This window comes from Stegostoma tigrinum, chromosome 21 (assembly GCF_030684315.1).
Source record: "Stegostoma tigrinum isolate sSteTig4 chromosome 21, sSteTig4.hap1, whole genome shotgun sequence".
Classification (NCBI taxonomy): Eukaryota; Metazoa; Chordata; class Chondrichthyes; order Orectolobiformes; family Stegostomatidae; genus Stegostoma; species Stegostoma tigrinum.
The window spans coordinates 38118129-38144492 of NC_081374.1; the positions used below are offsets into that span (position 1 = coordinate 38118129).

Below are 26364 nucleotides of genomic sequence, written 5' to 3' on the forward strand. Positions count from 1 at the left end.
ATTCTCTTTAAAGGCTTTCCAGATCAACAATCTGTACAGGTTCTGAAGTGTTTTGCCAGAGCAACTGCATCCATTAAACAGTTGTACATGGTTTGACGAAACCACATTAAAAACTTACTTCCAGGATACTCCAGGCCCACCTTGATAAAACTGCTGCATTTTTAGAATAGCTTGTTAAACCTAAGACAAGCACAAAGAGGTCTATAACGCTGTTTAGACATAACAGATGACATTGCTGAGTACTCCAATATTTATAATTAATTAATCATAGTTACTGTCAATTAATTTTGCTTCACAAAACCAAACAAAACCCATTAGACCTGTCAAATTATGTATGGCCACATTCAAGGAGACTATGACTATTTTTCTGTCTGAGAACAAAAAAAAAATCATTGTCTAGTGTCCATGATAATGCAACAGGAAAAACAAACAAAATATCTTATGGCTTGGAGGGAATCTGGAAGAAAAAGGCAACGATAATTCCACCAACAATAATCAAATCAAACTTATCAAGGTGAAAACCAACTCTGGAGTTACTGCAATGAGAAAAGCCACACCACTTAGTTCAGTTATAACTTGCAAAGTTAATTTAATCAAGCTGCTAGATCTCATCTGCACTTACCCCTTCAGTGTCTGGAGCCATTCTCTTCCGCTGCTTGGCTGAATTCTCCATGGCCTCACTGAGTGACTGGGCATATTCAATCATTGCTTTCAGCTGGGAGTCAGTCAGCACCCATAGCAAATCATCCAAAAGGAACATTAGCTTTGAGCCCACCACATTGCAATCTTTCACCTAAGTGTAAAGCAAAAAGGGTTAATGTTGATTGTTTAAAACCAGTTGGGAATTCTTTTAATTTGAATTCACCAAAATAATTTCTTAAAAGCAATTTTAAAAATAGAACTATAATGTTCGTGAGAACATTGGTGGACATCCACCCTTTACCAAGGGATTCCCCTTGCAAAATTCACCATGCAAACAATGCTACATTACTGGACTACTGCACACATTCTAGCGTCCACACATTTGCATTAAGTTTTATTCAACCAATGTCTTTGTGGTGTTCAATTACACTGGCTCGCAGACCCAAGATGCTGCCATTTTAAGATTCTCATCTTTGTTTTTAAAATTACACAGCCTTGCCACTTGCTACCTCTCATCTGTTACCTCATTCCATCCTCAGAACTTCTGCATACCTCCAATTCTGACCATTTGAATATTCCCAGTTTTAAATCACTTTATAATCACTTAACTACCTTGGCTGCAAGACATTGAATTCCATTCCTAAAATTCTCTAACTCAAGATCCTACAAATTTCTTAGATATCCTGATACCTTCTCATGTCACACTATGTTGAGTTTTCAAGAACCCTTCTGTAAACAACTTAGTAAAAAACAGTCCAATGTTAAAGCATTTGGCTGTGTAAAAGACAAATTGATTTTACTAATACATTACAACAAGTGCACACAAGCCAAATATAAAGATGTGAAAATAGGAACTCTTTTTACTCCATTACTATCCATTAACATGTTTGGTTGCCAGTAACTGAATTTATACAGTTAAAATGACAAGCCAGTGGGAGTCAACCTTACAGAAATTTTAATGCATTTATATTACAATGAACTCTGTCTGACGAGATACATGTACCATGAAGGATGCAGCCAAAATGCAACAGACTATGTACAGAACATTGGACTGGACTGCTCATAAATGATGTTGCCATAAATAGAGGAGTAACTGAAGTGCAAGATAGCACAGAGCAAATCTTGTATAAAGATTACAAAACTGAGCAGCCTAGCTGACAAACTGTAAATTCCAGAAATTAAGGGAAAATATGCCTTTCAAATTTAATTGGTAAAAAGTTATAATTCTTTGCACATGCTGCATTATTACCAGTTGAAATCGTACACAAGTACAAAGTGTCCAAACAGGTTTACTGAAGGCAGTGAAATAGCCAGAGTCATATGTTTGATCCATATTAATAACTTGGGTGAAGGGACTGGACTGCACTAAGTTTTCTGACATTACAAACATATAGAAAAGCAACTGGTGATGAGGCAGCAAAAGTTCTGCAGATGGAGTATAATATGGGAAACAGTGAAATTTTCCACTTTGACAACACGAATAGAAAAGCAGACTATCATCCAAATGAAGGGAGACTACAGAATGCTACGGTCCAGAGAGGGTGCTTGGTATAGTTGTATGTTAATGTGATTTCTGTATAGACATAGCAAATAATTAGGAAATCAAACAGGATGTTAGCCTTAAAGGGCACGGCCTGTAAAAGTAAGGAAGTTGTGTTACAACAACTGTACAGGGCCATTAGAGTGCACTGCGTACAGTTTTGCTCGGCTTAAAAAAAATGGACACAACTATATTCCAAACCAACTAGAAAAGATTCACCCAGCTGAAGTTTGGCACAAAGGGTCATTTGTAAGACAGAACATTTAGAAAGTGGCAGCTACGTTCACTGGCGTTTAGAAGAACAAGAGGTGATTTTTTTGGAGTTCAGAGTTTGAGAGGACTTAACAGGGTTGATGCTCAGAATATGTTCCTCTTCATGGGAGAATCAATTTAAAACAAAATGGAGCACAGCTCCAAATTAGCAGGAATCCATTTAGCATGGAGACAACAAGAATTTATTCTCTCAATGTCATTAGCTTCAATGACTTTTCTTCCTGGGGGAGCAGACAAAAGTAGATTATTGAAGATATTCTCAACTGAATATATTTGATTTACAAGAGTTTTAAAGAGTTACGGAGATGGACAGCAAAATCTACTTAACACCTCAATCAGATCTCCCATGATCTTCTTGAGTGGCTGAGTTGCAGTATGCCAAATGACCTAATCCTTTTTGTTTAAATTCATATGTTCACACAATATGCATCTCTTCTAGCTGCATGCAATCAAAACTTGGAAACCAAAGTGGCCAAATGCAAACACACCTCCTTTCTGTAATATTTAATCTTACTTCTGTTTAGTCGAATACCTGTATTGTTAACTTCTGACTAATATATATATATATATATAAAAATGGCATAAGCAAAAATGTACGAAGCTTCTTGAACAGTACATACCCTTCTCTTGAGTACAAGCTTGATTTTTGACTGGTTGGTAATTAGTCTAAGTGGTGTACTGATAATGCTCTGATCGCCTGGGATTGCATCAGCCTCAATACGGAGTGTCTGCCAATTTATTTCCTTAAAAGTCAAAACCTGTTACAAAAAAAAATTCTAATTACAGGCCTCAAACTGAAAACAAAAAAAAAGCAAATTCCTGAACTAACTGCCATTTCTTGGTTTTCATATTCATGAACAATGAAACAGCACAGGAATTTGCTCACCAAAACTTGGACATGTATTAACATGGCAGGGAAAACAGAATTACATTAACCAAAGCTCTCATTATACGTGGCTATGACATCAAAAGTGTTTTGCACTGTAACAGGGACTACATCTTGTAAAATGTTATTTTGTAGCTTTCTCCTTTGCCAGTGCCCAACAACTAGGCTTCATCCAGTCGGAGCCAGGGGTTAATATTGCACGCATAACTTTAGTTTTCAATCTCCACGCTTCAAACTAAATTAATAAAGCAGATCTTAACGTAGGGCAACCAAATGAATGCTTTGGAAGTTGCTTTTTGGAATTGCTTGGCAGTTGGGCAGCTTACGGTTGCAACTGCAGAATGAAAAAGTCTGTAACTTGGAGCCTCCAAATTATACTGATTTCCAAATGTTTGAATGCAGTCTCTCCAAAAGATTTGGACATTTCAGAGAAACGTCCTGATCAATTTACTCTCACAATATTGAGTTTCAACACTTTCACGATTACTGAAACTGCGAATTTGTTTGAATGTAACAAAGAACAGGATTATTTGCAAATTATTGTGGAACTAATTTAGCTCAGGATTATGAGATAACAAGGTGTAGAGGTGGATGAACACAGCAGGCCAAGCAGCATCATAGGAGCAGCAAGGCTGACGTTTCGGGCCTAGACCCTCCTGACTTCCGGAGGAGGGTCTAGGCCCGAAACATCAGCCTTCCTGCTCCTCGGATGCTGCTTGGCCTGCTGTGCGCATCCAGCTCGACACCTTGTTACCTCAGATTCTCCAGCATCTGCAGTTCCTGCAATCCCTAGCTCGGGATTATGTTTGGCATGGACTGGTTGGACTGAGGAGTCTGTTTCTGTGCTGTATGACTCTGACTGTACAAGATCGCAACCAGTTTGCAGAGAATCCCCAAATCTCAATTTACTTAGCCACAGCACAAGGAAACCTGTGTTTCTTTAACCTAAAAATAACCCTATCCAAAAACCAACACCCATACTGCTGGCTCCTTGCCCTAGCTAATGGTTCGCTGTTTCGTATGAATGTCTGACGGGTCCATTTTAAAAACAAATTAGACCCATGTTCAGCAGTACCACAACAGGGTAATTTCTTACATTTATTTATACTATTTTGTTAAAAAAGCAATGTTCATGCAATTAGAATAAGTAATGAGTCTTACCATTGCAAGGTGGTGCAACTTATTTTCATTCTACAAATTAAAACAAAAAACTTGCCCTGAAATGCCATGCCAGAAAATATATTAATCTAAACATGCCAAGCTCGAACACTATATTCGGTTATCTTTCAAAAAATTTTAATAGAGTCATACAGCACTGAAACAGACCACTCAGTCCAACTAGTCCATGCTGACCAAGTTTCCCCAAACCAAACTAGTCCCACTTGCCTGCGTTTCGCCCATCTCCCTCTAAACATTTTGTATCCATTTACTTGTCCAAATGTCTTTTAATGTTGCAGCTGTATCAGCATCTACCACATCCTCTGGCAGTTCATTCCACTTATAAGCCACCATGAGAGAATAAGTTGCTCCTGAGGTCCTTTCTCAAGCCTTCTTCTGTCACCTTTAAAATATGCTGCCTAGTTTTCAACTCACTCACCCCATGGAAAAAGACCCTTGCTATTCACTTTGTCTGTGATCCTCTTGATTTTGTAAACCTCTACAAAAGGTCACCTCTCAATCTCCCATACTCGAGTGAGCAAAGTCCAAACTTATCCAGCCTCTCCTTATATTTCAAATCCTCCAGTCCCAGCAACATCCTGGTAAATCTTTTCTGAACACTCTCGTTTCATGCTTCAGAGTCTTACAAAGCAGACTGCAATTTGTTTAGTTCATGAGCTTTCTTGGCTCCAAAAATCCTAAAGTCAACAATATTACCTAAAACTGGATTTCCCAAATCTGTAAAAGTTTTTGGTCTACTTAAAATTGAAAATAGATTAGTTACTAAATGCATGGTTTATAATAAACTCACACCATTTGAAAGGAAAACATTTAAAGCCTAACATGAATATTATTGAGCTTATGAATAGACAAGCTGCAGATTATGTTTGCTGGGGTCAATTTTGATTCAGCTTTGCAATTATAACTGAGACCCAGCATGGATGATACGGAGATCAATTGTGTCAATAGGATTGTTGAGAAGTTAATTATTTCACAGTAACACCAGCATCAAAAGGACAAAAGATTGACAATTTTTGTGCTTTTCTAGAACAGTTGCCTTTGCCCTACAAGTCTAATTCAGCACCCCTCCATGATAACCAAAAGGAATACATCAAGTAATTCTGTATCATGTCAATTGTACAATGGTCACACATTTGGAAGCTTACTTATCTCCACTAAATTCTATATTTGAGTACCAATATTACAACTTTCATTCTTGGTTACATGACCACATGACCAATTATAAATAATTTGGTTCGGAAACCAAAAATGCTCAGCTAAGCAGGGCTCATGTAGAACCACTTGTTAACAAAATGACATTTGCACATTTCCAGACTGCTAGACCTTCATGCAAGTGTTTTTATTTAAAAGACGGAAAATCAAAATGTCATTCATTTGGCAAATACAACACATTAGCTCAACTTGCTCCCATTTTTAATCGCTACAGAAAACATTGCTATTGTAGGAAGCAAGGTTCTACTGGACCACTGTAGTGTTTAATTACTGGACTTGCTTAGGTGATGAGTATAAATTTTGTCCACTTATAGTAGTTAGTTTATTTTTAGGAGATCACACTGCTTTGAAGTCAGTGAAAGCCATTGCAGTGATTTGATAAAAATAAGTGAAGAGCTGAAAAAAAAAAGGAAATACGATATTACCTCCCCTCGCTCTGGATCTGTAATTCTTGTGAATCGGAGATCACTCTGTTGCCATTTGGGATTCACACTATAGCCTTGGAGTTGCCATAGTTCAAATGAAGTATTGAAAGCTTTTGCTTCAATTTTAACTACAATGGAGTTCACCACAATAGACATTCCTTCCACCACCTTTTCTGCAAAGCCATATTCACTAGGAAATGATGATAAATAGGTTAACATCATGTGACTGAATGCTGTAGCTTAAATCATTTCAGGAACTTAGATTTCATAAACACGTACGAAAATTTGAAAACATTGATATGCATCATAGCATGAATGCAAAGACACAACTTTACACTTACAGGTGTGAAAAACAATGTGAAGGTATATGAAGGTGCTGCTTATACAATTAATCTTATCAATGTCTTGCTGAAGATCACTTTGCTTGCCTTTTTAAATAAAAGGCAGTACAAGCAAAACTTTTTTGAAAGAAAGATGCATTAATGTTTTATTGTTAAGATGGTAAAAGAGATGCTGAAGAATTATCTTGAAAAAAAAAGTCTTGAGTTGAAACAGGAGCTATAATTTTTATCTTTGCAGATGTTACCAGGCACATTTAGTATTTCCAGCACAATTTTAAATCTGTTCATGGCCTCACATGATGCTAAACTGGACAGCTGAAGTGAGATTCTCTCACTGTCAAGATGGGCTTAACTGTGCATGTGTGGCAGAATTGGGCAATATCAATTGCCATAGCACACGTTGCCGGAACACCTACAAGAGTCTGCCCATTGTTCCGATTTAGATACAATAACTTAGCAACTGTTTAGATGTCCATCAAAATAATTTTTGTGATGTGTTATTTCTCAGAGAAAGAAGGAATAATCACTTCAGTATGAAGAAAACCACCACTGGTCAACAAATAACCAGCCAAAATAATCAGACATTCCAGCTCCTGGCACATAGCCTTGTAACTTTGGCATGAACTCATGCCACGTGCCTAAGTACTTTATAAGTGCAAAGTGCTTTGTCCTCAGTTACCCTTTCAGGCAGTGAGCTGAACAGAACAATTTCTCCTCTAAATTTTCATACCTCACCTAAATCTATGCCTTCAGGGTATGGACCTCAGCCACTTCAATGAAATCCTCCATTACTTTATATACTTCAGGATAAGTCTCTTCTTAGCTTCTTCTGTTCCCAAGATAATGGATCTAATCTCACCTCATAACAAAAACTCTCAAGTCCAGACAACATCCTTGAAAAATCTTCTCCAGAACTCACTGCATGCTGTACTCCAAATGTGACCAAACCAAGTGTTTTTTTTTTTAAAATTGCAACAGAACCACTCAATTCTTCTTCACTCCAGTTTATCAAGCAGATTACTTGCAATGCCTTAACCACGTTGTCTGTTACCTTCACATATTTTGTAGTGCATGCCTTCAGATGTGTCCTTCTGCAATTCTCAGGTGCCTATTATTTATATACTATTCCTCATCTTGTTCGAGTTACCCAATTTTCTTATTTCTCACAGCACTGGATTGAACACTATTTTACCGCTGACCCAAGTCCATTCATAACTTCCTGCAACTACAGCTTTATTCATTAACAATCATGTTTCCTGCATCATTTGCATGCTTCTTCATCATACCCCTTACATTCAAATTCAAACCACTGACAGTACCATAAACAAAAGGGACCAAGTACTGAGCCCTTTAGAATTTCATCAAAAACAATCTTCCAGTTGCAAGGCCACCCATTGATCATCAGGCTTGCTTCCTTGAAGCCAATTTGTTAATTGGCTTTGGAATCAACAGGTTTTTCGTTCTGTGACCAGTCTGTCACATTGAAGCTTATCAAATATATTGATGAAATCCAAACAGATGACATCACACGTATGATCAAAAACACATGGCTGAAAATTTTGAAAAACATCATGACACAAGCTAGAATAATCCAAGTATGCACATGTCCAGAGGTAAAACCAAAATCAACATTTCAAAAAAAATAAAGGTGAAATTCACACAATGTAAAAAGCCTTGGGAGTCAAAGGTGGGAAAAACCATTTGACAAATAAAAGTAAGCAAAACCAAAAAGTAGCCAAAGTTAAATTAACTCATTAGAAAGATTTTGGGACTAGCTTTAACTCAACACAACAAATCAAACACAATTATGAGGTAAACTGCAGTAGCCAATCCAAAATTTACTAATCTGGATTAGTTATAAGACCTGTTCCAGGTACAAATATGTTTTTACAAACTGAAGTACAAGTGAAGTAATATTTAATAAACACAGTAGTTTTTCTAGTTGATGCACTGTGGGACAAGCCAGACAATGCTGGTTGACTGGGCACATTTCTGTCAACTGAAATTCTTGTCTTTGGTCTTGCTTTCTTGTACACCAGGCCATGAAGCAACACTTGTTAACCCTTACATGATTCCCATACACAGTCAAAGGCATCCTCAACTTTCATTGGTTTGCTGACGCGTGAACAGCATGTGATCAATCTCAGATTGGCTAAACAGCTGATGCCCAATTTCTAACAGCTTTCCTTACAAGCAACGGTCATCTTCCTACCATCACCATCTCCTGTTTCCTGTTCATTCCTGGATGTGCCAAACAGAGATTATTCCTTTTATAATAGCTTGCCTGTATCAGCTTTTTACATCTTGACTAATAACACAGCACCAATAAATCCAAGTGTATTTGCTGAGGAATAGACAATGACAACTCCCAGTGATTTAATCTAGTTTCAAAATGTCCCAAATGATAGATCTGAATAACATATAATATGCTTTAATTAAACAAGCCATTTGTTAATGCAAGACTTCACCATGCCTCTGAAGTCCAAGACAAGTCAACTATACATAAGAAGACTAGCTGATCCAAAAATCTATGCAGTCTCCATAAAACAAAGTGTTTTAAAACTAAGATACACATTGAATGTGTCATATCGTATTTTCTTTCAATATATCTAGAAAAGGTCAAAACAAACAAACAAAACCAAATCACAGAACTCAATCCCAAAAGCAATAAGTATATGTATATACATACATGTGTAGATACATCCATACTTTTGTTACATAGTTTAAAGCTACAATCCAAACAACTTGAAAACATAACCATGATCGTACAAAAAGCTTTTTGCCTCAGAGCAATCCCACATTTGTCAGCCTAAGTTTACATTAGCTTCAGCCACAAAAACTACCTAAAGCTATAAACCTCTGACATTACTTTTCTTACTCTTGCTTTTACCTGCTGGGCCATGTGGTAAGTCTTTCTTACAGAAAGAAAAAGGTTCAACCAAGCATGATTAAACAAAAAAAAGTTAAATCTGCCCTCGTTTAATCCAATTAAAATTATAAACTGTTGAAGAACAATTCAAACTGACATCTGTACATTGAATGAATTTCAGAAATGACCGACTACAGCGTGCCTAAGCAAGCTGCTGAATACTTCATGACTAATTAATTACTTTTGTAGGGTCGGAACACATCATCCGAGTCAGGATGATTGCTAATGTATTCAGACCAAGACTCTGCAAATTAAAAACAGGTCAGTCTGGTTTTGGAGGAGTTGATTGAGGATGAAACATTATGAGAAAATGCACTGTTTAAAATAGTGTACTGGGATCTACGTGTAACCAAACAGATACACACTGGTATGAAATAGCATATCTCTGAAACACGCTCAACAAATTCTGCACTAGGTTCAAATCATTAAGCACTCAAATCCAAAATGTGGAATTTGTTTTAACAACCACCATTGCTCAGTAGGAAGCACATACTGGGGTTCAAGTGTCACAGTGGGGTTGGAGCACAAAAATCCACGCCATCTCTCCATGCTGAACTCACGGCCCTATCTGGTCTGGGAAACGATCACCCAGAATCAAGATAAACTGCAGCAAATAGCAAGCAGGTCTGGTAGCATCTTTGGAGACTGAAACATTAAGTGTCACGTCAAATAGATCTCTTTCAAAACTTCCAGTTAACAGTTGCAGTCTTGCCAAATTGAGACCTCTATAAACATAAAAAGCAACATATTAGGCAGTCAGTCATTCTCACGTTGTTGTTGCAGGAATTTGCTGAACCCATATTTCAGTCATTATACTTCATTGGTTGTTAGGATTTTGAAGGGTCCAGTGGTCATGAATAGTGATGCATAAATGCAGGAGTTTTCTTAAAATCCAGAATCCCTAATTTAAGTGGTTCTTATTTTAAATAAAGTCAAAAAGCATTCAGACTGCAGTCTTTGTGAAATATGCCCTAAAGTTGCACAAAAAAAATTACTTGCGTCAGAATGTAACTACCATAACTTCAGTTGCTTCAAAATTAACAATAGTTCCATTAGGTAGAGAAAATGGTTAAGGCAACATTGGGATATTTGCCTTTATTAGCTGAGGTACAGAGTTTAAAAGCAGGGGGGGTTACGCTGGAACTGCATTTAAAAAATGGTTTGACCGCTGCTAGATGACGATCAGGTGCATTTCTGGAACCTACATTTTCAGAGGGATGTGATTGCATGGGAGAGGGTGCAGAAGTGATAAATCAGGATGTTGCCCCAGCTGGAGAATTTTAGTTATTGAGAGATTGGATAGACTGGGATGGTGGAGCGAAGAGACTGAGGGGGGAGGACATGACACAAGTATAAAATTATGAGGGACACAAATAGGGTACACTAAAGGATCTTTTCCCCTTGGTGGAGGGCTCAGTAACAAGGGGGCATAGATTTAAGGTTTTAATGACCGGAAGTTCAGAGGTGTGAGGAAATTTATTATCCCACCCAGCGGGTGATAGGAATCTGGAACTCAGTGGGCAGGGGCAGTAGAGGCAGAAATATTCATAACGTTTGGGAAATATTTAACTCTGTTTGCAATGACAAGGTATACAAGACTATGTTCCAAAATGGGAGGAGAGTTAGGTACTTATCATCGATCAGCACAGATTTGATCGGCTGAAGGGCCTTATTCTGTGCCTATAGACCTTTGTGGTTCTGAAGATTCTGGAGTACAGAGAGCAGTATGGTCCTCTTATTTAGGGAAAGATGTTATTTCATTGGAGGCAGTTCAGAGAAGGTTCCCTTGGATGATCCCTGGTATGGAGGGATTGTTTTATGTGCAAAAGCTAAACAGGTTGGGATTCTACTCACTGGAATTTAGAAGAATGAGAGACGATTTCATTGAAGCAGATAGGTTTCTTGATGGGCTTAACAGGGCAAATTCTGAGAGTATTTTTCCCCTCATGGAGACTTAAGGATAAAGTCTCAGAATTAAAACGGGTGCCAATTTAAGACTGAGATGAGGAGGGTTTCTTCTTTTTCTCAGAGGGTCTTTGAACTTCTTGCCACAAAGACATGAGGGAACAAAATTCTTGTGTATATTTATGGCTGAGGTAGATGGATTCTTGATCAGAAGAGGAAATCAAGAGTTACAGAGAAAGGGTAGGAGAGCAAATGTGAGAAATGTTGCATCACCCATGATCTCAATCAATGATACAGGGGGTTCAAGGTGGTGAATGGCCTACAACTGTTCCTATTTCCTATGATCATACAGATTTACTGCCATCCCTGTTTCATTTTTGATAGTGTTAACATCACTTCTAGTACCTCATCCTCACTCAAATCTAGCAGCATACGAACACCCTTGCCTTCACTTCTTTACATCCAAGTCACTTGCTTGATTCAACTTCACATCAAGCTAACTAGATAGATTTGCTAGTGCTTCTCCCTTATCTTCCTTTAGACCAGGTGGCCCTACTGGTCATCAACACAGTAATAAGAGAATAACATGTAATTTCACTCAAGAGCAACATTTTTAATTTGTAAATTACTTTGAATTTAAAATTACATGTTCAATGCAGTGCAGAACTTCCACTATTGTTTCAAACTCAGTTGCTGATATCACATGAAAAATAATTTATTTAGCTTTGAATTAAATACACCAAAACCCTTTAAAATATTCCATTGCCAATTATGAACCACAGTTGCCTAACATATCCTTTACATTTCCAAATCACTGGTGAAGATACTCAAACACAGTAAAATTTGAAACAAAGTGCCTTCCCTATATTTTTTTTTTAAAAAGTCATTTATTATTGTCACAAATCTCAGAATCATTTAAATGTATGTAAAGTTCATTGTCTTTAATGCTGGTGTTGTCATGATATTCATGTTGCTACTAGTTCACAAGTCCTGAAATAACTGAAAGGTTAGGTACAGCAACTGCAATATTTTGCTCTCATTTGAATTCTTAAGTATAGCAGATCTCTACATGATAATTACTGAAAACATGTGCCCTACATAAAGACATTTGTCTACCAAAATCATTAGGTTTTTAAATAAGAGAGACAGGTTGCAGTGGAGTTCCTAAAGGGAAATTCTATGCAAAATGTAAGGCATTAGACTCAAATACTTGTTGTCTAATAAAAGTAACCGAAACTGACTTGATTGAAAGGACTCATGACTGAAATTGTTGCCATGGCTATATGTTAGACATAAAAAACTAAGAGGGCAAATGATGAAAATTGAAATTAGTTAGATGGCGGAAGGAGAGGAAGAAAATACTAAACCAGTCAAATATGGTTACTTCAAATTCAGAGTTAGAAAGAGCCAGCACAGTATGGAGCTGAAGGAACACAGAAGGTCATGCAGCAAAGTCAACATATCAGGTTGGGACTCTTCATCTGAAAATTCATCTACATTAACTCAACTGAGGTTGTGGAAGTGGAGTGCAAAGCGACTTAACCCCTTGTTCTTCTTCATGCTGCCATGTAGTATATCCAATTAAGTAAGTATAAAAGATTCTTAAAGAGCACCTCCGAGACCAGGAGCTGCTGGGCACAGTTTCATAACTTGAATAAAAGGTGCATTTCTAAGACAGCTGGTTTCAAGTAACAGTTTTATTTTCCAAAGGAATTCAAGATTATTTTTACTGAAAAATATTATCCCACAATTGTTCACTTAAATTATGCATTTGTGAATATATGGACAGATCTGTTGTAATTTTAAGACTGTCTGACCCGAGAAGAGAAGAGAAATAAAAGCTTGCCCACAGGAAGAAAGAAATGTGAGCAGTCAAAATGCTTTGTTCTTATGACTTGCATATATTTGTTCCTGACCATAGGACTTTTATTGTTAGCATGACTGAACACAAAGTGTAAGGTTGCCCAGTGAAGTTCCTAATCCCTTGTTTCTTATTCAGGTTGGCCCATTTGTTAATACTGGGGAGATGACTGCATGCAGATATAGAGTAAACATGAGTTATAATACACTTGTACAATAAGGCCAAAATTGCTCTCATTATGCATTAGATTCATTGCTGTTTGAGTTAGATATTGCTGTGCAGATATTTCCTTCTTTAGAATAGTGAACAAAGAATTATACGGCACAGGAACAGGCCCTTCGGCCCTCCAAGCCCGTGCTGAGAAATTCTGCTCTTCCATATTAAAACTATCTTCACTTACAGGATCTGCAATCACTCCATTGCCTTCCTACTCATTACTTATTCAGGTGCTTCGAATGCTGCTTTTGTGTCTGCTTCCACCACCACCTCTGGCAGTGCATTCCAGACACTCACCACTGAGTAAAAAGCCTTGCTCATCTTTTAAACTTCTCCTGTAATTGTGTCCCCTCTTAATTGACTCCTCACCCCTGGGTAAACAAAATCCTCATACTTTCCACTCTCAGAATGGCAAATCTTATAAACTTCTATTTAGGTCACTCCTTACCCTCCTCCACTCCAGTGAAAACAAACCCAAATCTGTCCAGCCTTTCTTGGTAGCTAAAATCCCCATACCAGGCAACATCCTGGTAAACCTGGTAAACCTTTTCCGTATTCCTTTCCAAAGCATCCACATCCTTCTGGTACATCAACAGAAAAAGACTCTGCTACCTGTTGCCTGCAAGTTTAACACACCATCATGGACCCTGGCCAACAAATCGGTCTCAGACTTGCTGCAGTGTTCCAGCAAAGCTCAGTGTAAACTAGAATAACAGCACTTCCTTTTCTGCTTAGGGACCCTGCAGCTCTCAATATAGAGTTCAATAATTTCAGGACCTGAACTCTCCCCTGTCCTAGCCCCTACCCCACACACCAGGTTTTGTTTTCTCATAGTCACTAACAATAGGTGGTGCCTATTGGCAGGCTAACAGTTCCATTAACAAATAAAACCAAGAGAACTGTGGATGCTGTAAATCAGGAAAAACAAACAGAAGTTGCTGGAAAAGGTCAGCAGATCTGGCAGCAGTCAACATAGGCCAAGAACATAGTGCCTCATACATAGCTTTTAGTTGATTTGGCTAGGGAGGGCTGGTTTGCAAAGCAAAGCGATACCAACAGCACAGGTTCAACTTCTGCACCAACAATGCAGGGTCCACTGTCTCAACCTTGCCAGAAGCATGGTGACACTCATGTTAGAATGCACCACCAGCAGCCTCTCTAATGAGAGCGCAACCCTTTTGGCACTCTCGGACTATGACTTGTATGTGTCTTTTGACGCCTCTAATATATATTTTGAGGGCTGTGATCAAGCACAGAATCAATATTGTTTATTCAGACAAATTTAGTCAGTTTGCAGATGGCACAAAGACAGTTGGAGATACAGGTCACGTTGAGGAAGCAGGCAGGCTGCAAAAGGACTTGGACAAGTCAGGAGAGTGGGTAAAGAAGTGGCAAGTGGAATAAGACGTGGGAAAGTGTGAGGTAATGTACTTTGCTTGAAAGAAAAGCAGAAGAATGTTTTTTAAAGAGGGAAAGGCTTCTGATATCTGAAGCACAAGGGAACTTGGGAGTCCTAGTTCAAGATTCTCTTTGGTTAATGTGCAAAACCAAAATCAACAGGAAGGCAAATGCAGTGTTAGCATTCACATCAAGGAGGGATAGAATACAAGAACAGACTACATGCTGAGTCTGTATAAAGTCTAGTCAGACCACATTTAGAACATCATCAGCATCTTAGGATAAATGCACTGGTGTTGGAGGCAGTCCAGAGAAGATCAATAAGAATGCTCTGAGGGCTTGTCATGAGGACTCTGGATGTGTACTTGCTCAGGTATAGAAGGATGAGAAGGGAATTATTTAAAAAAAAACTTACAGGATCCCAACAGGCCTGATTAACAAGTTGTTTTCACGTCCACTCGTGACGAGGACTGGAGGGCACAGGCCTTTTAGAACTGACAGTAGGAGGACTTCCTTCAGGCAAAGGGTAGAAATCTGTGGAACTCACTAGTGCAGAAGGTTGGAGGCCAAATCATTGGGTCTATTTTAGGCAGAGATAGATAGGTGCTTGATTACTAAGGGGATCAAGAATTATGGAGTGAAGGCAATGCGTAATTAAAAGAGGCCAGTGGAATATTATCCTTTGCTGAAAGATTTGAATTAAAAAGTAAGTAAATTGCACTTGTATTACTCAGGGTATTGGTGAGAGCTCAAACATTGTGCCATCAGGTTTTCCTTGTTCAAACAAAAATGTAAACAGCTTGGAGGTAGGTCAGAAGAGGTTTCTTGGATTGATACATTTAAATGAACTAATTTTCTTAAGTAAATAAATTTGACAGAATGGGCTTGTTTCCAGTTTATAATAGTGAGGGGTGTGTTGATTAAATTGTACAATCAATCATTTAAAATGGTTTTAAGTGTAGATTTGTAGCTTGGGTTGTGGATGTTGAGATTGGTTGGCTGGCTCACTGAGCTGGTTCGTTATTTTTCCCCCCCCGCAGACATTTCATTACCCTGCTGGGCAACATCCTCAGAGCAGCCTCCAATGAAGCGCTGCTGTGTTTTCCTGCCTGTACATCAAACTCGAGTCCAATGAGCTGGATTACCTCTCTTCCAGCTTCCCTTTGCAGTGGAGAGTATATGGGGTCAAGCTGTATGTATTGATCAACATCCATAGCCCAAGCCACAAATCTACTCTAAAACCAGAAGTGAGGTAATTCAGCTTATAAATGGAGGAGTTATCCTTTTCAGACAGACAAGAAAGCTTTTTTTCTGAAGTTTGCGCAGTGGAATACACTGCTTGAGAAGGCAGTTTTGTGAAACTTTTTTAGACAGATTGATTCTTCTTAGACAACAGAATCAAAAGGTTATTGGGGATAGATGGCAAACGTGGAATTCAAAGAAAGCAGATCAGCTATGATCTAACTGAATGGCCTACTTCTGCTCCCAATTCCAAAATGTTCAAAAAAACGTGGAGTTACTGGGTTGAACAGTTGTGCTGTCAACTGTAAGAGTTGGAGTCAAATGTCAGTTAATTAGCATTTATACACGAATGCAAAAGGTCAACGTATTTCATGTCTCCATGAGGAAGACGGCACAGGAAGCCAACTTTAGTTCCATGTTACCAGTTTAAAACTGAATCTTGGAAGAGCTGCCCATCCAAGAGTTGGCAGGCAAAAGCAGGTAGGTTTTGTGACCTACTTTTGCTGGATGTAGGAGGGAGATGATCACCAGTCAAAGAAACACATCTTGCTACCATACAAAGCTTATACGAGATAAATCCTTGCACACACAGGAGGAGATGAAAGAGAATGGTCTGAACAAGACTGAATCCTGGCATTAGGTAGATTTGAGAAACTCTTCAAAATTAAAAGGAGGTACTTGAAGACAGTTACCCAGTGTTACTACTCAGGAAAGCAGACGAATGCTGGAAGTTAGAATAACTGTGGACTGTGTCATAAAGGACTTTAATTCAATGGAGAGTGAAACGTGTGGCAAATATAGAGGCAACATCCCTCCCTGTATTTGACATAGCCGACAAAGAAATTTAGTCAATAGTGCTTTGAGCTACTGTATTTATTGCTGAATCTTGATATGTGTCATTCTTTCAGCTAAGTTAAATTTTCTTAAAACTCATCTGTATCTATAGTGATCTTAAATTTATGTTTCAAAGAAAAAAGGTTATCACTTTTATAAAATAGATTTTCATTTACTATGGATGAGTTATAACACACTGACCTTTGACCTGCTGTAATGGCAATTGGAGATGGTCCATTTGGGGGTCGAGGTTCCTCACAAGTTCTCATTTCTACTTCCACTTTATCGAGAAACTGGGTCAAAAGAGAATGAGACAAATGTATGCTTAAAAATTGCAAGTGAACAGCAATTACAACTTTGATTTTTAAAGTCTACAAGCATAATGCATACAGCTAAAGCTCTCCATTAACGTGCAGTAATTTAGACTCAGACACAACACATACACAACAGTCAAAAATAACTTTTTCTCACTGACTGCAAGTACGAGAAACTACTGGTTCAGATTCTGCATCCCCCCCAACCACGGAAACAAGTGGATTATTGAAGGAATACTTAAATGCATTATTACTAATCCCTCACATCAATCCTGAAAAGGACTGAATAAAATTTATTTCTGACATGCAGATGCACACCACATTAATTTGCTTCATTTGATCTCTCTAATCGTCTTCAGAGGATTTCCGCCCCATCGCCCCCCCCCACCATGTTGCTGCATAATCCACTGCATACCTTTCAGTTCATTTTAATGATTCTGTAACCACAAACGAAAAAACAGCTTCACTCGCGTATAGGAATACAAAAAGCATGCCCTAACTAAACTCTACGCTCAACTTGTTCTAGCTTCATTTCTCCCATTTTATGCTACCACAATGCTCAATGTAGCTCTGTCACTTGAAGACTCTAGTAGTGCTACTCTTAGACCTCAGTCTCTTATCCAAGGGTCGAGGCATGGGGAAAAACAGCAAACAAAAGTAGTGGGTGACACTTGGAGAACCTTTAACAACCTGAAATAGTACAGTAAATTAAAAATACCACAATTTTTTGTTTTAAATCATGCAAACCAGAGATCTGGTAGTGGCATAGTGGACTAGTAATCCAAAAACTCAGATTCTTGGGGACACGTTCAAATCCCACCGTGGCAGATGGTGAGATTTTAATTGATCAAAATTGACAACCATGTAACCATTGCCAATTGTTTTTAAAACCCTTTTGGTTCACTGGTGCCCTTTGAGGAAAGCAATCTCATCCTTAGCTGGTCTAGCATTTCTGTTAAACCCATTGCAGTGACTCCTGACTGCTCACTGGACAGTTTAGGGGTGGGCACTAAATGCTGGCCTAGGAAGCTATACCCATATCCCATGAATAAACAAAATGAAAATGTTTTGTCTTTAGTGAATAAGGCAAGCTTCTTGAAATTTGTAAATCTAACTCACCAGGCAAATGGGGTGAGTCTTCAGCTTTGTCCATTGTATCTAAATAAAAAGTTCAATAATGGCACTTTAGACAAATTACAATTTGGGTCTATTTGCTGTTTTCAAAAGCATTATATTACATGTCAAATTATGGATAATTTCATATCTTAAACCAAAGTTGGAGGTGTGCACCGTCATTCTAGTCCCTAAACTTTATAGGTCACGTTACAAGACACAAATTTCTTCTGGTAAACAAGGGGGTCATTTAAATACCTTAACTATGTCAAATTTAAAACCAAAATAGCCAATTAACATACTTATACAATACCAAAATTAAACTCACTCAACAAGAATGCAATAATTGGTTAACTTACTCGCAGTCAGTAACATATCAACAAAATGTTTAACCCTCAAGATACTATTTGCACCATCACACTGTTTATCATTTGCAGCGTACCACAAATACTTAAAAAGCTTTAAAATGTCAAATCCACGTTGTTTGATGCTAGAAGTAACTCAGTTTTATCTTTCCTGCTGTATAGCTGGCATGAATCAATGCACACATTTTGAGAATGTTATTGCACTGAAATTTACTTCCCTTCTCTCCCTACACTGTGAAGAAACTTAGCAGATCATGTTCTTTGTAGGATGCACTGTTGTAGTACAGTACTTATACCATGATAGGCAAAGGCCCGACTGTGTTGTACTTACTCTAATGGCTGCCCTATTGCAGTATACCCTGGTAATAGCCAGCCAAGTGGGCAGATCCAGCACATTTTGGAGCACTTCCTCATCCAGTTCCAGGTTTGTCAGTTGTCCTTCTCCTTTGAGCGTACTTACGTTGATTTTATCAGGTGAGAGATTCTTCGTAAACCTGAAATATGAGTTTCATCTGTTACTTTAATGGCTTTGAGAACTCTAAATATTTGACTCTGTTTAACACATCCACCTACCAATTTTGTTTTGGAATACTGAAGTAGCATTGTTGAAACATGAAAAAGAAAACCGACATGGGAGGGATGGATAAAAAAAACCCAATATGGGAAACAAAACCCTTGGAAGAATAATAAAACTGCAAAGCCACAAATTAAATATTCTGTCTGGGCTGGTGGCAAGCTTGGGAGGTCAGATGAGCATTTTATGTAGACTTATAGAAAAAAAGCAGGAGTAAGCCATTCAGCCCCTTCAAGCCTGGTCAACCATTCAATATGATCATGGTTGATCAAATTCTATATGCTGTTCCCACTTCCTCACCATGTCCTTCAATCCCTTTAGCCACTAGAAGTTTAACTATCTCATGAATCATGAAAATTTCTAGTCTCAACCAATATGCGTGGCAGAGAACTCCACAGGCTCACCACTCCCTAGGTCAAGAATTTTTTCATCTCAGTCCTAAATAAGGATACAGGGTAGGCTAAAGGGTGTGACCCTTGGTTTTGAGCTCCTCACTCACCGAGAACATCCTTCCTGCTTTTACCTTGTCCACTCCTACCGTAACAAAATCACAAAACAAGCAAGCTGTTTGGACCCTCGAGGCTGCTCCACTCTTCAGCACAATTATGGTTGTATGTGGGAAATGTCAGATCACTTTCCTGCCTTTTCTCTACAACCCTCAGTTTCCCTACTAGATCAATAACCTGTCTTGGCCTTGATATACACTAGGATTCTGCATCCCCACCACTGCAGTTCTCTGTGGCAAGCAGTTGAAAGACTCAACCCTCACAGGAAAATTCTCCTCATCTCAACCTTAAATTAAGATCCTTTTCTTCTGAGACTACACCCCCTGAATCACACATGGAGGGGAAACAATGTCAACAACACTTACCTGTTAAGCCCTTAGGTGGGGGCGGGGGAGAATATGCAAAGAGGGAGTCAGAGGAAGGAATGAAGCAGGCAGGCAGGGAGGAACAGTGCGGGGGGGGGGGGGGGGGTTGGGGGTTGGGTGTGAAGAAGAATAATTCTATGAGCTGTGGTTGGTGAGGACATTAAGCAGGTACACAATTCAGTTTCTGCTCCTTAAAATCATTTCCAGAAGACATGAGAACTTCCTATTTTGCATAAAAATGACTAAGGAAGAAGAACTTCAAGTTAAATTTTAAAAGAGTATAAATTTAACCACATTGTCGAATCCCACAGTGTGAAAGTTTTCTTTCCCTCTCTTGCAGTATATAACAGCCAGCCAATCAAATCAATCTTGAACTACTATCCACCACACTGCAATTTAATGAATTGCTTGGTTCAACCAGGGAAAAGCATGAAATGGAGATTAAAAATTTCAACATTCCTCCAAAAGAAAAAAAAGGCAGGCCACTTTTTCAACTGGATGGAAGCACTTTTGTTGCATGGCACATTAAACAAACACTTTCAAGTTCCTACATTCCAAGAGCTTAATGCTATTAGCATGCTGATTTGTCTTGCAGAATACGTTTACTCCTTAGCATTATGAAAGGCTGGAAAGGTTTATTAACAGTGCACGTGGGTGTTAGTCACATGCATGCCCAACCACCACTTTCATTTCACATCAAAACTCATTATTGAACACTTGGCTCTGGCCAGATTATTCTCAATACTTAAGCTGATACGCCATTCTTCACTCATGGCAAATTAACATTGAAAACCCTCCAGCTGCCATCTCATTTGGTGTAATGACTATACTACACCGAGCAGTAATAAATAATGATAGATAGGGTGGGTTTGAGACTCAACACATCTTGTTATCCATTCTCAACTATCCAAATATTAGATGATCAAAATAAAAAACCAACCTGAACATTGGTCATGGAGCTAATTCTAAACTCTCAGGTTAAATGCCATAGAATTGAAAAGTTGCTGCCAAATGTTGAAAACAGCATCCAGAAGCAATTTGAATAGTTCTCGTTAATACCAAATGATTTCTGCAACAATTCAAATTGGTCCAGGGAGCAATCACCAAATCCTCAGCATCTGCAGGATTTAGGGGCATGACCTTCCATTATGCGGAACCACAACAATATTAAATTCCTTTCGACCACAAAGGACTGCATGATCTGATCAGGCAAGGCTAATAGGATATTACCAGAGAAAGCATCTGAGCCAATCTCAGATTCGTAGGTAGTAATTCTGCAGATAAATGAGAAGCATGTACTGCAAAAACCAAATCTCAAATATTAATTTCCAAGTTCTAGTTCTCAATAAAAAACAAACAATTATTTTGATGGGTATTACATCAATGGCTGCCAAATTCTCAAATGATACAAAAGCTGTTAAATTAACTCACTTTCTTCCACACGACCTCAACTAAAGAGCAGGCCAACATGCTCAGGAGACCATAAATCAGGATGCTGTAAATCAGGAACAGGTTCTGAGGAAGGGTCACCAGACCTGAAATATTAACTCAGTTTTTAACCTTCATGGAAGCTACCAGACCTGCTGTCCAGACCGCCTTCAAATAAACCAAACCATTAGCTTTTTGAGCCAAGAATTTTGATACTGGCACACTACAACCACTATTCATTGACAAAATCTGGCCATGTTAGGTACAATTCAAGCAGTTTTTGAAAAAATCCTATCACATTTAAACTGCTGATTCAGCATACTCACTGGACACCAGAAATAAGTCAGTTGTTACATGCACAAAATGATTCTGGAGGCCTTACCTAGCCATTTTACATGGCTAAATCTGAAATACTTCAGAATGTAAGAAGAAATATTTGAATAAATTCATCCGCACACAGCAAGCCTTCTGCTAAAGCAGGTGGGCATCATTTTGTGATCAGAGATAATGGAAACTGCAGATGCTGGAGAATCCAAGATAACAAAAGAAATGTGAAGCTCTATGAACACAGCAAGCCAAGCAGCATCTCAGGAGCATGGCCTAGACTGGAGGAATGCACTTTTACTCTAGTCCCACTGCTCCATGGGTCACATCATAAAATTACCTTTCTGGTTACCAAGGCAATCTATTAAATGCCTTATCTATATCAGATTTTTTTTAAAAAATCTATCAACCAGATTTCTTAAATACGATTACGAATTTATAATCAAAACTAGGCAAAGAATAAAAAAGGTGCAATAATTCGTTAACATTCAGATACATACCAACACACTCTTCACAGCATCCCACCCACCCATACACACACAAGCTCCATGATGATTGACAAGAAGTAACATGGAGAGGGCTACAAAATCTTTAAGTTCCTAGCTTTGGTCTGGCACACAGGCCGTGGAGAAGCAAAATTAGTGCAGACACTGCAATCTTTACTGAAAAGAAATACTGGAGATCACAGCAGGTGAGACAGCATCCATGGACAGACAGCAAGCTAACGTGGAGTTTAGATGACTGTTCAAAGCTGTTTTCACATATGCGGTGGAGTTTCGCTCAGTCATTTTGGTCTCACAATAAGACTAGATAGGCATTTCAGCAGCTTCCTTCACGACCCACTCTGTTCATCTGACAAGGAAAAGGGGCTAACAAAAGGTGCCCTAAAAAAAAGTCTGTTCCAACACCAACCTGACTGGAAAACGGATCCAGTGGGCTCATCTATTGTGATCTGAAGACCCAAGTCAAATTCAAATCTCTGAACTTGGAATCTATGAAACCTCAGGTGATAAAAGAGCACAAAGAAAAGAACTGTCCACAACTCAATTATCCATGAACTCGGGCACTTCAACATTGATATCACTGCCCTGCAGAAGATTTGAAGACTAGGCAAAAGGCAGTTAAGGGTGGTTACATCTACTGGAGAGGAAAACCCAACGATCAACCAAGAATGCGTGGAATTCAATTTGCTGTTAAGAACAGACTTGTCAACCAATTGAGCTCATTGTCAGCAATCACTTCATGTCCCTTGGTCTCCAAATGGCCAAAAACCAGCAGGCAATGTTCATGAGTATCTATGCTCCACCATTTGATGCCACAGATGACTCCAAACAAAGACTTCTACTCCACCCTGGACACTGTACTCAAAAGGACCCTAATGATAAAATTAACAATTTTGTGAACTTCAATGCCAGGGCTAGAAAATATGCCCAGTTGTGGAAAGGATCAAGTCTGGAAGTGCAACACCCATGGGATTCTCATTCTCAATAACTAATCATTCACCAATACACTGTTCTGCTAAAAAGACATGCTCATGATTTTTTGGAGGCACCCGCAATCAAACCACTGGCACGTAAGTGACCTTGTCATCATTCAATCCAGAGACCAAAAGGATGTCACTGCTAAAGCGACGACCAGTGCAGATGACTATCAGACAAGAGTACCAGCTCATCCATATCTCAAATGTCCATCAAATACTGCTGAAGCTGAACGTAAGGGGTCAGAAGAAAAGCTCAACGTTGAGCATCAAGAGTTGAGAGATATGCAGGTATGTTTACAACATTTAAAAAGACAGTTGGATAAGTACAGGAATAGGAATGGTTTGGAGGGATGTGGGCAAAACACAGGCAGGTGGAATTAGTTTAGTTTGGGAGCACGGTCAGCAAGGACTGGTTGGACTGAAGGATCAGTTTCCATGCTGTATGTCTAGTAATCTTCTAGTAAAGTCTTTACCAAAATCGCCAAACATTTCTTTTTAATGGAGTAGTGGAAATCTGGAAAGAGCTGTAGGCAGCCATTTTCTCACTGGTCTTTATAGCCAAGAAACGTCAAGATTTGTTTGACGAGAAAATGATCAAAGCATCCAAGAAAATCATAGACAAGAGAAGAAAAGTTCTCAGGACCTGGAAAAAAATGACTGTTTGATGAGATCTCCTCATTACAAGTGAGTCAAAGGCAAAGGCAGACTTACAAAGACAAACTCGGAAAATAAAGGACAAAATGGTGAATTGAGAGCAAAGAAGCCGCAACGCCTTGCTGAAAAGCCCGACACCTGGGGTTTTTCCACTTGGCACGAAGGCAACATGGGGACGTAACAATCTGATCACAAAGCAGTGTAGAGCAAGAATACAGAGACAACACTCAAAAAGAACTCTAAGACTGCGATGTAATTGTCAATGAGGACATGTTTGAGGGAACCCTCAATTCCCTAAGATTGCCATGGACTTCCATGTAGTGTGACCAAAGTGAAGCCACCATTAGACGTATGGAGAAAAGCCACTGGAGTGGAGGGGATTCTAAAAGTTACCTGTCATCTCCATCAACTATTCCTGAAAATGTGGAGAAAATAAAACTCCCTGCCCATCAGGTATGGTGTCTTCGCAACCATCTTCAAAAGAAGGGAGATAAACATGGAGTAATCTCCCGTCTCTCTCTATCACCAGGAAGATCATCGCCTGAATCCTCGCTTGGTTTCCTCCCAAACTCAGTAAGTCTTTCCTGAATGCCGGCTTGGGTTCTAACCAAACTGTGGAACTATGGACAAGATTTTCACTGCTTGGCAACTCCAAGGAGAACAATATCAACCACTCTACGTCGCCTTAATTGATTGGACCAAGGTTTTTGACTCAGGAAGTGTTGTGTAAGACCCTGTCAAAAGATGGCAGCCCAGTGAAATTCATCAACATTCTCTGTCTCCTCCACGGCACTGTTGGCAATGGTCAGAAAGTGAATGCTGTCAATTCTGGGAGGCAACAGGCTAAACAGAGTATTCAAGATGTCCAGACTCTGTTGCTCTAATGCTCTTCCACATATAGTCAAGTCATTCGTCATGCACGGTTGGTTATTTTGCAAGTCCTATAGACACAGCTTGCTCAGGAAATACCACCTTGGAAAAAAAAATTTCCACTCACTTTCAAAAAGGAACAAACAGTTTCACCCTGAACTCAACAACAGGGCTTTCTGCTCAGTAAAAGAGCAAGATGTGCCAAACAGATTCCTTTCCAACTGAATCTAATAAAACAAATACTTCTTAAAGCCACTCTGCTCTAAACAACTCAGTGAAGAAGGCATCTTCCACCAGTCACATGAATCCTACAAAGCCTTGATTAAAAAGGATATTGCCCATAGTCATTTTTTAGGCAACCAGACCACTGAATTTCCAAGAAACTTAAAATTAATCCACAATCCTTCAAAACTTCAGTCCTCAAAAAAAATGGGAAGTGTCTTCATAACTAGATCCAGATCCAACTGATCCATACCACCATCAGCGACAAAATATGGCAGGCAATGTATCATGACTGTTAGGATGAGTAGGAACAAAATCAAAGAAGCCAGCACCATCTGAGAGATATTACAGAAGCCAAAGTTTATGATAAATTTCCACAGATCAGAAGATATAAACCATACGTGCTGTTAAGCAACATCTCATTAGTCATCTTCATATTATACTGATAGAACATCAAGTGTATGAAGAGGACTGGTGCACAGTTGGGTGGCCAAATGCGAGGGAGAGAAATGTGGACATCACATTGCAGTGAGCGCATTTGGAGGCATGGAGAACCAAGACTAAGAATATATAACAAAACAGTTAATAGCACTGGTTTAACTCCCCCTCCCATTCCTCAGATGACATGTCCATCATGGGCCTCCTGCAGTGCCACAATGATGCCACCCGAAGGTTGCAAGAACAGCACCTCATATTCCGCTTGGGAACCCTGCAGCCCAATGATATTAACGTGGACTTCACAAGTTTCAAAACCTCCCCTTCCCCCACTGCATCATAAAACCAGCCCAGTTCTTCCCCTCCCCCCACCACATCCCAAAACCAGCCCAGCCTATCTCCGCTTCCCTAACCTGTTCTTCCTCTCACCCATCGCTTCCTCCCACCTCAAGCCGCACCTCCATTTCCTACCTACCACCCCATCCTGCCTCCTTCACCTGTCCGTCTTCCCTGGACTGACTGATCCCCTCCCTACCTATCTTGTTTTCTCTCCATCTTCAGTCCGCCTCCCCCCCTCTCCCTATTTATTCCAGTTCCCTCTCCCCATCCCCCCCCTCTCTGATGAAGGGTCTAGGCCTGAAAACATCAGCTTTTGTGCTCCTGAGATGCTGCTTGGCCTGCTGTGTTCGTCCAGCTCCACACGTTGTTATCTTGGATTCTCCAGCATCTGCACTTCCCATTATCACCAATAGCACTGGTTTACTGTCTTAAGGCTGGGATGATTCAAGACTTGATCAAGTTATTACTTCCTTATTTTACATTCAGACTACA

At 39.2% G+C, this 26364-nt stretch overlaps 1 protein-coding gene across 8 annotated transcripts in view; it reads right to left on the reverse strand.

Annotated features, from left to right (window-relative positions):
• The window catches only part of bltp3a (bridge-like lipid transfer protein family member 3A), a 90847-nt gene that overhangs the window by 53262 nt on the left and 11221 nt on the right, over positions 1-26364 (reverse strand). For 7 of the 8 annotated variants that reach the window (XM_048553429.2, XM_048553425.2, XM_048553427.2 and 4 more), the window contains exons 2-7: positions 19007-19169; positions 18317-18355; positions 17085-17176; positions 6158-6347; positions 3076-3213; positions 623-793 (exon numbers count right to left, since the gene is read on the reverse strand). In XM_048553429.2, coding sequence (XP_048409386.1) covers positions 623-793; positions 3076-3213; positions 6158-6347; positions 17085-17176; positions 18317-18355; positions 19007-19169 — 793 coding nt within the window. The remainder of the gene's footprint in view (positions 1-622; positions 794-3075; positions 3214-6157; positions 6348-17084; positions 17177-18316; positions 18356-19006; positions 19170-26364) is intronic. The other variant, XM_048553428.2, reaches the window with a different exon arrangement.